Source organism: Dermacentor albipictus, chromosome 9 (assembly GCF_038994185.2).
Source record: "Dermacentor albipictus isolate Rhodes 1998 colony chromosome 9, USDA_Dalb.pri_finalv2, whole genome shotgun sequence".
Taxonomy (NCBI): Eukaryota; Metazoa; Arthropoda; class Arachnida; order Ixodida; family Ixodidae; genus Dermacentor; species Dermacentor albipictus.
In genome coordinates this window covers 110,846,536-110,859,549 of record NC_091829.1, presented here as the reverse complement: position 1 = coordinate 110,859,549, position 13,014 = coordinate 110,846,536, and the positions used below count along the sequence as shown (strand labels likewise).

At 48.8% G+C, this 13,014-nt stretch overlaps 1 protein-coding gene across 7 annotated transcripts in view; it reads right to left on the bottom strand.

Annotated features, from left to right (window-relative positions):
• Dab (DAB adaptor protein) overlaps positions 1-13,014 on the bottom strand; it is a 115,666-nt gene that overhangs the window by 42,357 nt on the left and 60,295 nt on the right. Inside the window, exon 1 of one of the 7 annotated variants that reach the window (XM_070525250.1) lies at positions 8,841-8,960. The exons of 1 other annotated variant lie outside the window; for it this stretch is intronic. In XM_070525250.1, the coding sequence (XP_070381351.1) occupies positions 8,841-8,895 (55 nt within the window). In that variant the 5' untranslated portion in view covers positions 8,896-8,960. Of the gene's footprint in view, positions 1-1,665; positions 1,944-1,972; positions 2,224-8,840; positions 8,961-13,014 lie in introns of those variants that run through there. 5 more of the 7 variants (XM_070525246.1, XM_070525244.1, XM_070525247.1 and 2 more) reach the window with 5 other exon arrangements.

Below are 13,014 nucleotides of genomic sequence, written 5' to 3'. Positions count from 1 at the left end.
CCTTAGCACACATTCAATAAAGATCAATTTGTACACGGCCTCTGCTTACTTTAAGCTAAGCAGTGGCCCTTTCAAGATCATAAGCTCGTTTCTTAGCTTTCTCGTGAGCGTGTATTTGAAATGATACTTTTCTTTGACCAGACAATGTTCAAACTATGGACGAATTAAAGTGCAAAAGGGAGCATTATGATATACAGCCAGCTTTGACAAGCCAATTCGCCTTGAAGTCATGCCCTTGGCTTTTTCCACAGTATCAGCCAACCATGTGACAATTGAGACTCAGCATAGTGGCAGAAAATGTTTGGCTCCCATTAATTTTGAGCCAATGTACACTATTTTGGCTGTCCTGCCGTCGCTCTGCCTACAGAAAGGAAACACTAAAACCTACCGCACACTCCAACGTGATAATAACGTGTTGGGCTGATTCGTTTATCTTCAATCATGCTGCGCACAGCCCCTTCCGCATACTTTTCTTCACCCATAGTTCAAACACTTGATTTATTAATGTATTCAGTAACGAAACCTAATTATTGGAGGGATTAAGTTCATGAGAGGTGCTCGGTCATTCAAAGTACATCCAGCACACACTGGAGGTGCCACGTTATAGCATTTCAGCTTGAGCACGGCCAACAAGCATAATTGAAGTGTAATGGGCACTTCAACAGAGGTGTGGCCCAAACCTCAGAGTTCCAAGGAGTGGAGTCTGCATGCTTACGAACATGGGGGTTAGTCTTGAGAAAGCAGCCCCACGTAATCGCTTGCTTTGAGTGACCCCTTCAAATTCAATTATCATTTAGCTTCACCAGGTACGCATTTGCAGGAAACTTTCATGACACAGGTTTATGTAAACATTTGTCATTCTCATCAGGTGCTCAAACAAAAGTTATTTTGATGATCTGCAAGAACGAGCACAGCTAAGGTAAAGACTAGGGCAAGAAATATGAAAACATGGGAACATTTTGTATAGTTTGCATTAACAAATTCTGCCCCCCTTTTTAAAACTTAAGCACATTTAAACGCTGTTGTGCTGCAGTGTAAGCCTCTGAGCAAAGCTTTAAATTAGGAGGCATTCTCCCAACAAATTCGGGAGCAAAAGTTTAAAGATGCAGAATAGGCAGCAGAATGATGGCCCCTAACAAATCTGACGTGCCCTGACTCGTTAATATACAGGGAAGCGCACATATATATGCTACACGGATATGGGCTGCAAACAGTCGGTATAATGATTGAACAAGTCTCAGTTGGAATTTTGAGCAGGTTAGAATTACTATGAAGCCGAGACGGACAGGACAGCAATAAGGGGTTAAAGTATGGAGATAATTGAGATGCCCTATTTTTTTTTTTTTTTCCGAGACAATATCCTGCAACGTCGGCCGAGATGACCAAGTTAAGATAGATGCTGAGTCACAACACACGTAACTGCTGCAAACTAAACACTCATCGCACTGACATAATTTGGCCCTGAACACACCACCGTGCAAAATAGATCGTATTCAAGAATCGGCACGACGCTCACTGCTCGGCCGAATGCGATGCATCCCGAAAGTTAACTCGGACCAGTTGTTTGTGGAGCTGCTTCCTCATGTTTTCATCCATGCGAAATTAGGAATAATAAAGAAAATGCAAGCAATGGCAAGGGCAGACAGACGCCTGCAGCTTGCATACCAGCACAGCGGCGCGCTCCAAGCCACTACGAGGAACAGCTGACTTCAGACTGCATCGGCGTCCGCACCTCACAGACCCCACACCCGAAGCTCACTTGCCTCAACTCAGGCGCCCCGTCGAGAACCGTGCGATACACAGAACACCTCGAAAGCAATAACAACCGCCCTGCTGAGCCGTCGAATACAAGCAAGGGCGTCCGCCGCGACGCAACGCTCAGCTGGACGGCGGCTCCCGCCGTGACCTCGGTGACAGCACGGGAGACGATCGGGTTTGCAGGGTCAAGCAGTGACCCTCAAGGCAAGCTCACATGATGCTCAGGGGTCAGCCCGTCGTCGCAGCTCGCAGCAGTGTCGGCAGCCCATCCGACAGCCCATGCATGCTTTATTCCCGCACAGGCGCCGACGACGACGTGTCTTGCGGACCGAGACGCGCCCGCTGTCGTGATGCGACGGCAGAAACGGCCCCTGCTCGTCGGTTTACCGCGACTTCGCACCGCCGCACAGCCGAAATCCCACGAAGACTAAAGAATGCTTTCAGTAGGACACAATCGAAAACACGCCCAGTCGTCGCAGTCGGGCGCAGCCAGTCGCAAACGAAGACCGCCAGGGAACTGTTATCGCTAGGGATGCGTAACCATAACTAAACTGCAGCCTCCAAGATTCAACACGAAGGTTTTAGAAGTTGTTTGATTGAAAAGGTTTGAAACAAGTTGTTGATTGCAAACTTGCAATGTACTGTTTTGTCTGACTGCTATAATAGTTTGTACAGTAATAGTAATAATAGGTTGTAATAGTAGTACAAGCATCACTTGAACGCATGCGCCGTCAAACACGACGCCAACATGTAGGTTAGGTCAGTGAGTGGATTGGCCCATGGAACACATGAGCTTTCTCAACATTTGCAACTAAAATATGTGTATGCGTGGCTGGTGAATTAAATACAGGTACCGTCAGTGAGATGCACTAGTTTGTACCAACGATGTTGCAGCACGTTTTAGGTAGTCGTGCAATATCTCGGAGGCCACTGCGATCTGAGCCATTGTTTGAGCAAAGCCCAAGGGGCCTAGGGTGACGCCACAAACGCTGGTCACGAGGCCACCCAAAGACAAAAAAAATTGCCTCTGCCAGCGGTTGGAAGTACCACGGCCCCTTGCTGTGGAAGTACTAACGCTTGCATGAATTAGCCTGCGTTAGACTTGGTTCAATTAGCACCTGCGCTTTGGGTTGGCGCTACAAAGCTAAAGTACCACTTTAATGCCAACAGAATTCTGTGAAACACGCTTCAGGAACTACATGAGCGTCACTTGAACGGCTCAAGCCGCGCGAACAATATGTAGTCGCCAAAGATTTCCGCGCTGGTATTTGCAGCTCGCTGCTATGATTACACAGTTGCTACAGAAACCTTAATTATGTCTATAGCTAGAAGCCAAGCATGTAAAGAACTTTAAACGTTAACGGTAGCACTAAAGTTCTGATTCAACTCCCCCCTCCCTTTTATTTTTCTCGAGCTGCCTTTAAATATTGTACCAGTAATTATTCAAACTCAGGTACGGTAGTTTTTAAAAATCTGCACTAATTGCAGAATATAATTTCGTCCCCCCCCCCCCCCGACAGAAATCGTCATTGTTGACAGAGATCTTACAAATACGGTGATTTGCATAATAAGAAATAATGCAATAACCAGAAAGCTCACATATTCGTTGCTTATTCCGAATGCATCTACCCTAATCTACATTGAAAAGCATTTTCCTTTTTTTATTTTTTTACAGCGAAGCTGCTGACTTCACGCGGCGCGTTCTCACAGAAAAAAAAAATAGCCTTCAACGATTGAAGCTAAAAGTGCATATTATTTGATATAACGCATACAACATACAGCGCAGCATTCGTTTCAATAAAGAACAAGCACAAAACAAGCATTCGAACCACATCTTTACCCGCCGTGGTTGCTCAGTGGCTATGGTGTTGGGCTGCTGAGCACGAGGTCGCGGGATCGAATCCCGGCCACGGCGGCCGCATTTCGATGGCGGCGAAAACACCGGTGTACTTAGATTTAGGTGCACGTTAAAGAACCCCAGGTGGTTGAAATTTCCGGAGTCCTCCACTACGGCGTGCCTCATAATCAGAAAGTGGTTTTGGCACGTAAAACCCCATTATTTAATTTTTTAACCACATCTTGATGATAAGGTGCACTCCTGATATATATAACAACGCGAAGCACGTAGCACTCCCCGAATACGTTTTCCGGTAAAGATTACTGTTGTGCAAGCTGCCGCAGCGACGGAAGCTTGCGACGTGGGGAGTGACGTCACCACCCTTTCATATATAACGGAACCAGCCTAGCATATGCTTTCATCGTTGTTGCAGCACCTCTACACACGAGGGGCGGCAAGGGGAAAAGAAACGGCAATACGATCAGCGGCGGCGTGCTGCCAAAATTAACGTTACTGCCATTACTCTAAAGCAATGAAGCATCGCATACCCTCCTCAGCAGTTGTAGTGGTGGTTTTCAACAGTTTCGCTGGACATTGACTTTCTGAGAGTCGCGATGACGTTGAAATGCACGGTAGGTTTATGTGTTCCCTCTCTGCAGGCAGAGCTACGGAAGGACAGCCAAAATAGTGTACATCGGTTAAAGAACTACTGGGAACCGAACATTTTCTGCCAATATGCCGAGGTTCTAGAGTGTCTAGTGCTTCTAGAGTTACCACTAGAGTTACAGAATTGGTGCCCAGAAAAAGCAAGCGCAGTCGAGGACGGCGCTTGCTAAAACTTGGTGGGGTGAAGAAATGAGGAAATTCGCAGGCACAAGCACCGATGGCGATAGCAAATTAGTAGGTAGCTGTGCAAAGTAAGGGCAGTATATTTATCGGCCGTGTAAACTTGCAAACATTCGCTTATTAACTAAATTAGCAATGATATAATATGTAAGCGTGACTCAACGAGGACGTAGATAGAAACAAACACAGATACAGCGCTGTCTTTGCGTGTCTGCTTTCTACGTCCTTGTTCAGTTGCTCTTACCCATTCTATCATGGATTCAAACCAAGCAGTCCGTTAACGCGTTTTAACTAAATTAACCGGCGCGGTGTCACGCGCGAACAGGTAAACATAAACACATATCGCTCGATGATGGCGGAAGGTGTCTGTGAAAACGCTGGAGTTGGGAATTGCGGCAGCAGCCGCGCGAGCCAATTGATCTCCGTGCATCTGTCGCTTCAACGCAAGCAAAACGTCTAAAGCACAGCGCATACGAAGCTACCGGCACTACGCGCACTCTGCAAACGCCGCAGATCGCTTTGAAGATGAGGCCCACGCGGGCGCGCACTTTGGCCACGTCGCAGATTGCTTTCAAGACGCACCAGCGGGGGCAACGCGTCCTTATTACGGCGTCCGCCAAAGGCGTCTACTACAATGTCCGCGATTCGCGTGGCCAACGCCGTAGTAGACGCCGCGGTTGTCTCCACTCTGCAAGGAGCGGCGGGCGAGGAGGAGATCCAGACAACCTGGCAGCCGCCGGAGAAGAACGCCCCTCCTCCCTCGCCTGAGCCCCCATGCCTCGCACGCCAGAGGAGAGGACACACATACAGGCCGCGTTCGTCGCTCGCGCACGCGAGATTGAACCACGTTCGCTGGCTCACCCTCACACTCTTTCACTCATACGGAACCTCACGGCAACGGCGACGGCAGAAATGCGCCTGGAAGTGTCCGCATAATTGCTATCGCAATAAAATGTGGAAAAAATACACAGAGGTGGTCACCAGAGCCTCGGAGGCAACAGCCGTAATTCACCGAGTGCATGCTAGGCGCCTCTACAATAAACGCGCCGCAGTAAGCATTGCCGCTTCACTACGGCGGGTATCTGCGCCCTGCTATAAAGCGCCGGTTCGTTAGCGAGCACTTGAAGCGGTGACTAATGAGAAAGAGAACACACGTCGGCGGCACCGCGCACAAAAGAAACCAGCTGGATTAACTATTACAAGTGTTATAAGCCGTAGTCAACCCGAAAAGACTTAATTGTTGATGTCTCCTCTTACTTATTGTTACCACCTATTCAATGTGAATATATATGTGTACCCCAGAGTTTTGCATCACTGTCGCTTTGTTGTTTCACAACATTCGTAATACGAACGCATATCTGATGCCCGCAATGCATCAAACCGATGAGCGACGCCATATTCGCCCACGTGACAGCGCCCGCCATTGAGAGCTTCCTGGTCGGCGTTTCCTTCGGTTGTTTGCAATGGCCATGGTGGCCGCAGGCACGGCTCAGACAGTTGCTAATATATGTCACCGCGGTGACCAGCAAGAGAGTAGACAACACAAGACATTGGTCAAAGTTGACATATTTCATTCATTTATTCTGTCTGCGCTGCTGCCATAATAGCGTACAAGCTCACCGAACGAAGGCTACGAATGCAGTAGCTTGATGATTGCTTTTACTCCTCATATTCTTGTCTTTAAGCAGTAGATTCTAGGAATGTTATACGACCGCGCTTCTGTTGTCGTTGTTAACTGTATGTGCAACAACTCTGTTCGTGAATAGGCGTGTGTGCGCGCGCAGTAATACCTGTTTGCGACCTGTTCCGGCCGTGGTGGTTGGTTCTGACCGCGTATATTTTGCGGCCAGGGCTGATAACTTGGCAATAGGTGTCATTCCTGATTACTGACAGCGCAGATTAATATGTATTCGTTTACGCGTGGACACAAATGTTGCAAGTGGCCCAGCGATCACTCGTCTGCTGTTTCGCTCCCGGCGCAGGAAGAGACTCGCGATGCCTGCCTAGCAATATTATTCCACGTTTGACTTCGTTGTGATGGAAAGGGAAGTTGCTCGAGTATGTTACTTGCGCTTGCTTGGATGACATAGCGTTGAAGTGCATACGCTTATAGGAGTTCAACATTCCGTGACATCTTGTGCCAGCGTGGGCGGTGACGTTGTGTTGCTGCAGGTAGTGTAATCCTCGTGTAAGCCTCGTAGTAAACGTCTAAGGAATGCTCCGCGGTTTCAGTCACACATCCGGGACCTGAAAGAGGTGCGGCGTAATGCTAGCGCGTTTCTCTCGCATTTACAGCTAAATCGCCACGAAATTTTTATCTTGGCTCCGTTTTATCATTATGCCATCAGAAGTTCTATGTTTATCCGCTTTTTTTTGTTATTATGCGAAGCATATTGACGTAGGTTTCGGGCCTTCGCGCGACGCCCAGCGGTGGCCACCATTGACCCTGAAGTGGGGTCACGTGACATGACGTCACGTGATGACGCCACACAGGCTGCAGATGGGGCCTCATATCGCGCCGTCGGTCGCCTCCCGGCGGTGGCCACCATTGACCTTCAAGTGACCTTCAAGTAGGTCACGTGACATGACGTCACGTGATGACGTCACACCGGCTGCAGATGGCGCCTCATATCGCACCGTCGGTCGCCTCCCGGCGGTGGCCACCATTGACCTTGAAGTGAGATCACATGATGTGACGTCACGTGATGACGTCACACCGGCTGCAGATGGGGCCCCATATCGCGCCGTCGGACGTCGCCCGGCGGAGGCCTCCACGCTTCGGTTCGCGCCGTCGCGCGCGACGCGGCGGCGGCGCCACCATCGCTGCATCACGTGATATGTGACGTCACGCCAGGGATGAAGCGGCGCGCGCCCGCCGTCGCGTCAGTCTCTGTGCCCGCAACCGCGCCAGCGTCTTTGCGCCGGGCGTGTATGCGGTCAAGATGCCTCCAAACGCTAAGGATACGCTAAGGTTAAGCCCAGTGGATGCTTCGCATCCACTGGGCTTAACCTTGATAAGCCTCCAATTTTTTTTTCGCTATTGCGTTTCCTTCCTTCCATGATCCTCAAAGCTCAGTCGTTAATCATGCTTCCTTCTCTTTTTTCCGGTGCTGTCCTTATAATGCGAGAGGGAACATAGGCTGTGGCGATGCTCGACTCTCACGCGTCCCGCCATGGCTCTCGCGCATGGAGAAAGGAAACTGAGGAGAGGCCCTACCCCCCTGCGCGCTACTGCGCACGCTAGGGGAAAAGTGTGGAGGAAATGACGTAGTAGGTTCTCCTACTGTTTAGGTTTAGTCACGTATGACTTCATTCGGTTAAATGCGGGTTTCAAGCCTACGCTAGAGAGGCTTCCTGCCGGAGCATTTCAAAACTTGACTTAAAACCTACCACGCATACGACCTGAGTGACGTTTCTGTACTTCAACGATATGAATCGCCTTCTCCTCATTTGAGCTCGCATCGTCACCGCACCCTCCCTCGCCCTCACCTCACCAGTTCGCCCTCACTCACTTCTCCGTCGCGTACCTAGCCGATAGCGATCCTCACCCTCACCTCGCCACGCGAGGGCAGATAAGGGTGAGGAAGGCCCTCGTGAGGGTGCCCGTGTCTGATTGTAAATCTGCAGATGGAACCGAGCATGCGCAGCCGTCGGGATGCCACGCGCTTGGAATGGAGACAAAAGCTTAACCTACTATAAAAAAAGCACAGCGATATTGCTTACTTCAACAACTATGGCGATCACTGCACGATGAACAGAATACAGGAAGATGCGAATATGGTAGACTCCTGGTTTTAAATGAATTTAGAGTCAGCCCCTTCAATTGGCGTCATTCAGAGAAAGACGATAGGTCGGAGTGCAGAGCGCGGCAGCCCTCAATTCTGTCGTCAGCGTAAAGAAAAAATTAGGACTCCTGGATTGCTGAGGAAACGTCATTGATGAAAATTAAGAAGCGGACCTTCTCAGAAACCTTGGGGATCGCCACCGGATACCATACAGGTAAAACAAGCAGGACCTATCAGCCGGCCAACGCACATCGGAAGGAGGAATCCCAAGCTAAAGTCGTCAGATTTTCTCTATGGGGTCTTTTGGGTCGGGCAAACCCGAGGTAGAAGCTCTCGTACCTGGAAGTATTCAGTACAGCCATGGAGAAACGAGTCGGCCCAACATGTAATCGTCACGTCGGAGTGAGTGAGTGAGTGAGTGAGTGAGTGAGTGAGTGAGTGAGTGAGTGAGTGAGTGAGTGAGTGAGTGAGTGAGTGAGTGAGTGAGTGAGTGAGTGAGTGAGTGAGTGAGTGAGTGATCGCCGAAAGATAGGTGCGTACACGAAACCATTAGCCTACACAAAGAAGCCAATAACTGCGTCAGCACAGGAATCTAAAAGAAACGAAACGGTCACCTGAGTGATAGGATCCATGGCGCCTGATGAGCGGTGATGAGCGACGTTCTTTCATGTTCTGCCGTTTTCCCGCGATTTCGTGCCTCGCTGCGCTCGTGTGTGTTCTCTTCGCAGTATTATATCAGTTAATGCTAATCCAGCGTGTGGTTCGCGTCCAGCTCGGCCGGGCCTATTTAATCTGTTCCGCAATGCCACGCACACGTGATTGCAAAAGAATGTGACTGTACGCAGCCGTATACATAGGTGCGCCTTTGACGCGACTGCGTAATTAAGACATGACGGCCACCGCTGGTTTCCTCATTTTTAGTATACGAAATGCCTCCAACTCATCCGCATTGTTTGCCATTGTATTGCAACAGACATCCCATAACTCCGGGAAGCAACCCATCTATTGGGACTCGTCCAGGCACCACACTTATACCAGCAGGAGCTGCAATGTACGTTAAGGGACGGACACACCGAGATCGGAATTTCTACTTTTACACGGCTAACAGATGTTTATGCCACGGTACACCCTTTCTTTTACAGCAAAGCTGTTAGCATCTAGTTGGTCGGCATTTCTCGTGCACACATCCGCTAGCGAAAATGCGGGCCGATCCCGGCGGCAATGCAGTGCCAGGAGCAGTGGCCCGTAAGGCGGAGGTTTGAAGCACTCGGCAAAGTGAAGCGAACAGTGCATACAGTATTTATAATCATGGACAGAACATACAAAAGGACCCGCCGTGGTTGCTCAGTGGCTATGGTGTTGGGCTGCTGAGCACGAGGTCGCGGGATCGAATCCCGGCCACGGCGGCGGCACATAGATGGGAGCGAAGTGCGAGAACACCCGTGTACTTAGATTTAGGTGCACGCTAAAGAACCCCAGGTGGTTCAAATTTCCGGAGTCCCAAACTACGGCGTGTCTCGTTATCAGATCGTGGTTTCGGCACGTAAAACCCCCATAATGTAATTAACATGCAAAAAGCATACGTTTAAATAAAGAACAAGCGCAAAACAGGCATCCGAACCACACAATTGATGATAAGGCGCTCCTGATAACAACGCAAAACACCCGCATACGTTTCCCGGTAAAGATTACTCTTGCGCAAGCTACCGCACCGACGGTAGCTTGCGACGTGGGGAGTGTTGCACCTAGCTTTTCGTATATAAAATAACCAGCCTAGCAACTGATATCCGAGAATCTCACAGGGAGAGCTATGAAACTCTCCTGACTGATATTTTTTGTGCGCCCAAGGCTGTCAAAATGACTACATAGTTTTCAACTATGTATTTTGTCGTCGCACGTCTAGTCAGAGCTCCGTTGTCGGTCTCTATAATTTTTTGTAAGGCCCTAAAATTATGGGTGTTACCAGTGCGACAAGAAAACACCCTTAAGGGTGCAAACATATTTACAGTGTAGTGGAGCCGCGCTACACTCCAAGAAAAGTTGACACCCTTGGGCGTGCCCCTTCCGCCACACAACGATAATCGTCATCCTCCTTGATGCGTTTCCTTTCTTGGAAACGCCGCGCCCGCTACTTTCCTGTCGGGAATGCTATCATGCTGATAACGCGCATGCCGTTCGTTACTGGAAAGCACCGGGCTCGCAGCGTTAAAGAAAGGAAACGAATCAAGGCAGATGGCGATTATTGTTGTGTGGCAGAAGGGCCACTCCAAAGGGTGTAAACTTTTCTTAGAGTGCATACGCGCCTGCAAATAAATACTCCGGAATAACCTCGCGCTCCGTAAGTGCATGGTGGCGTCGCATCAGAGCATTGCGCTCATTACTGGGAGGCAGTAAGGAGTAATAAGGAATTATAGGGAAATTTCTCTAGATCTAAGCATTTTAAGGCCCTGTTTAAGAGAAATTTTGAAAATATAGGGAAAATTTTTGTCGAGGAAAGAAAGACTGAGTGGCGGGAGACAGCTGCTGTGACACCGCGATGACTGACACATCGAACTGCTGACGTGAGGGCGTGTTTCGGTTACAGTCAGCCCATAATTGCCTTCGAATTAGCATGCGAAGTATGACTTGCATAACAAGAGGGTGTGGATGGCCTGGGCTCAGTAATGGGGCACACATATGCTCACGTGGATTGATGCGCCGTTTGAACGGAATATTTATTTGTAACCGGCACAACAAACGCATGCTACAATACGAAACTAAGCATCACACACAGATATCGGCACAAACCGACATATGTACACCTATACAGCGCTGAGCGCGAAAATGATGTCGGGGCGCTGCGAAGCCCATATGCACCCATATTTACCCGCAGTCGTCCATATAGGCAGAGAAACTTGTACAGAGTCGCATTGTAGAGTCCGAATGGTCACGTGTTTTGGTGAGTTGAAGATGGAGGAAATATAGAAATTGGACGCGTGTACGCGTTCTTCGCTCCAAATGACTTGTAAGCGTATAAGCGTGGTGTGAAACGTCATTACGTCACGGCATGCAAGAAAAATTCATTGTACAGACTTTATAAATTAATTGTGCATTTTATATCGGTGACGAGAAGTGGCACACTGCTTTGACACTGCTACATTGTGTAACGGTCGTCTGGTTCCAGCTTCCGCGCCATTCGAAAAAAGTTGCGTGTTTGATATTTTGCTGTTGTTCAAGGTTGTTTTGCATGTCGAGCGAAGTGTACATAAGCATGCTGATGTCATCTTCGTTGAATGTGGTTTTAAGTAGGAGGCTGTGTTGTTGGCTCACAGAGCTCTCGGTAGCGCAACCTGCACTGAAACAACGTTTCAGCTTGAGGGCAGCACTTCATTATTAAAGTTTATAGAAACGAGCTTGGAAATAAATTTAAATAATAAATTTGCAGCCTATTTGCATAACAAAAGAAGATTATCTTTGCAAAAACAATGTTGCCAAAGTCAACAACTGTATCCTAAATAGATCTAAGGAAATCAAGCGCACTTTTTTATCCGATTTAGGGGAAAGCTGGCATCAGAGCTTGGCAGCACTGCTGGGAGGGCATCGAATCGAATCACGTGTTTAAAAAGTATTTTTAATACATATTTCCGCATTATTATATAATTTCCTCATCTGACTTCTCCAGTTGATGTCCTTTCTTTTTCTATGCTCCACGACCAGGCTAAGCACGGAGGGTTGCTGCCAAAGGGTGCGTATACCGACCCGGCGCCAAGCGAGAGGAGAGGGAGGGGAGGGGGTAGATGCCGCTTCAGCGTCCGTCATACAATCGCTTGCGAAGTTCAGCACAGCAACACAAGACTAAGTAACTAAGTTGGTCGGTCGGTCGGTTGGTTGGTTGGAAAACTTTATTGCCCACTATAACCAGAAGAATAAGAATGGGCTGGGGTGCGTTTGGCAGGCATTCTCAAATCATGAACAGCAGGTTGCCACTATCCCTCAAAAGGAAAGTGTATAACAGCTGTGTGTTACCAGTGCTCACGTATGGGGCAGAAACCTGGAGGCTTACGAAAAGGGTTCTGCTGACATTGAGGACGACGCAACGAGCTATGGAAGGAAGAATGATAGGTGTAACGTTAAGGGATAAGAAAAGAGCAGATTGGGTGAGGCAACAAACGCGGGTAAATGACATCTTAGTTGAAATCAAGAAAAAGAAATGGGCATGGGCAGGACACGTAATGAGGAGGGAAGATAACCGATGGTCATTAAGGGTTACGGACTGGATTCCAAGGGAAGAGAAGCGTAGTAAGGGGCGGCAGAAAGTTAGGTGAGCGGATGACATTAAGACGTTTGCAGGGACAACATGGCCACAATTAGTGCATGACCGGGGTAGTTGGAAAAGTATGGGAGAGGCCTTTGCCCTGCAGTGGGCGTAACTAGGATGATGATGATGATGATGATTTTTGTCCACCCTTCTGTCAGACATTCCAGATCACATATTCGGGTCAACGCGCTGCTAAAGCAGTGAATCCATTAACGCACCGCAGCGACCACCTTGTTTCTTGAGAATGACATCAAACGTCCTTCGCGATATGCTTAACGCGCTAGGCAGATTGACACAGTATTACAGCGCAGACGCAGTAGCTGAAGGAAAAACAAATGCTGCAGTTCTACGTCGCAAAAAGGCCGACAAATCATTACGAGTGCGCCGCGACAACTAAACAGCAGTGACGAAAAACCAACGCCGTTCACGCACGTGCACGCACTGACGACTATATATAGCAGACAACGTCCGGAGCAATCACACTAAGCGTG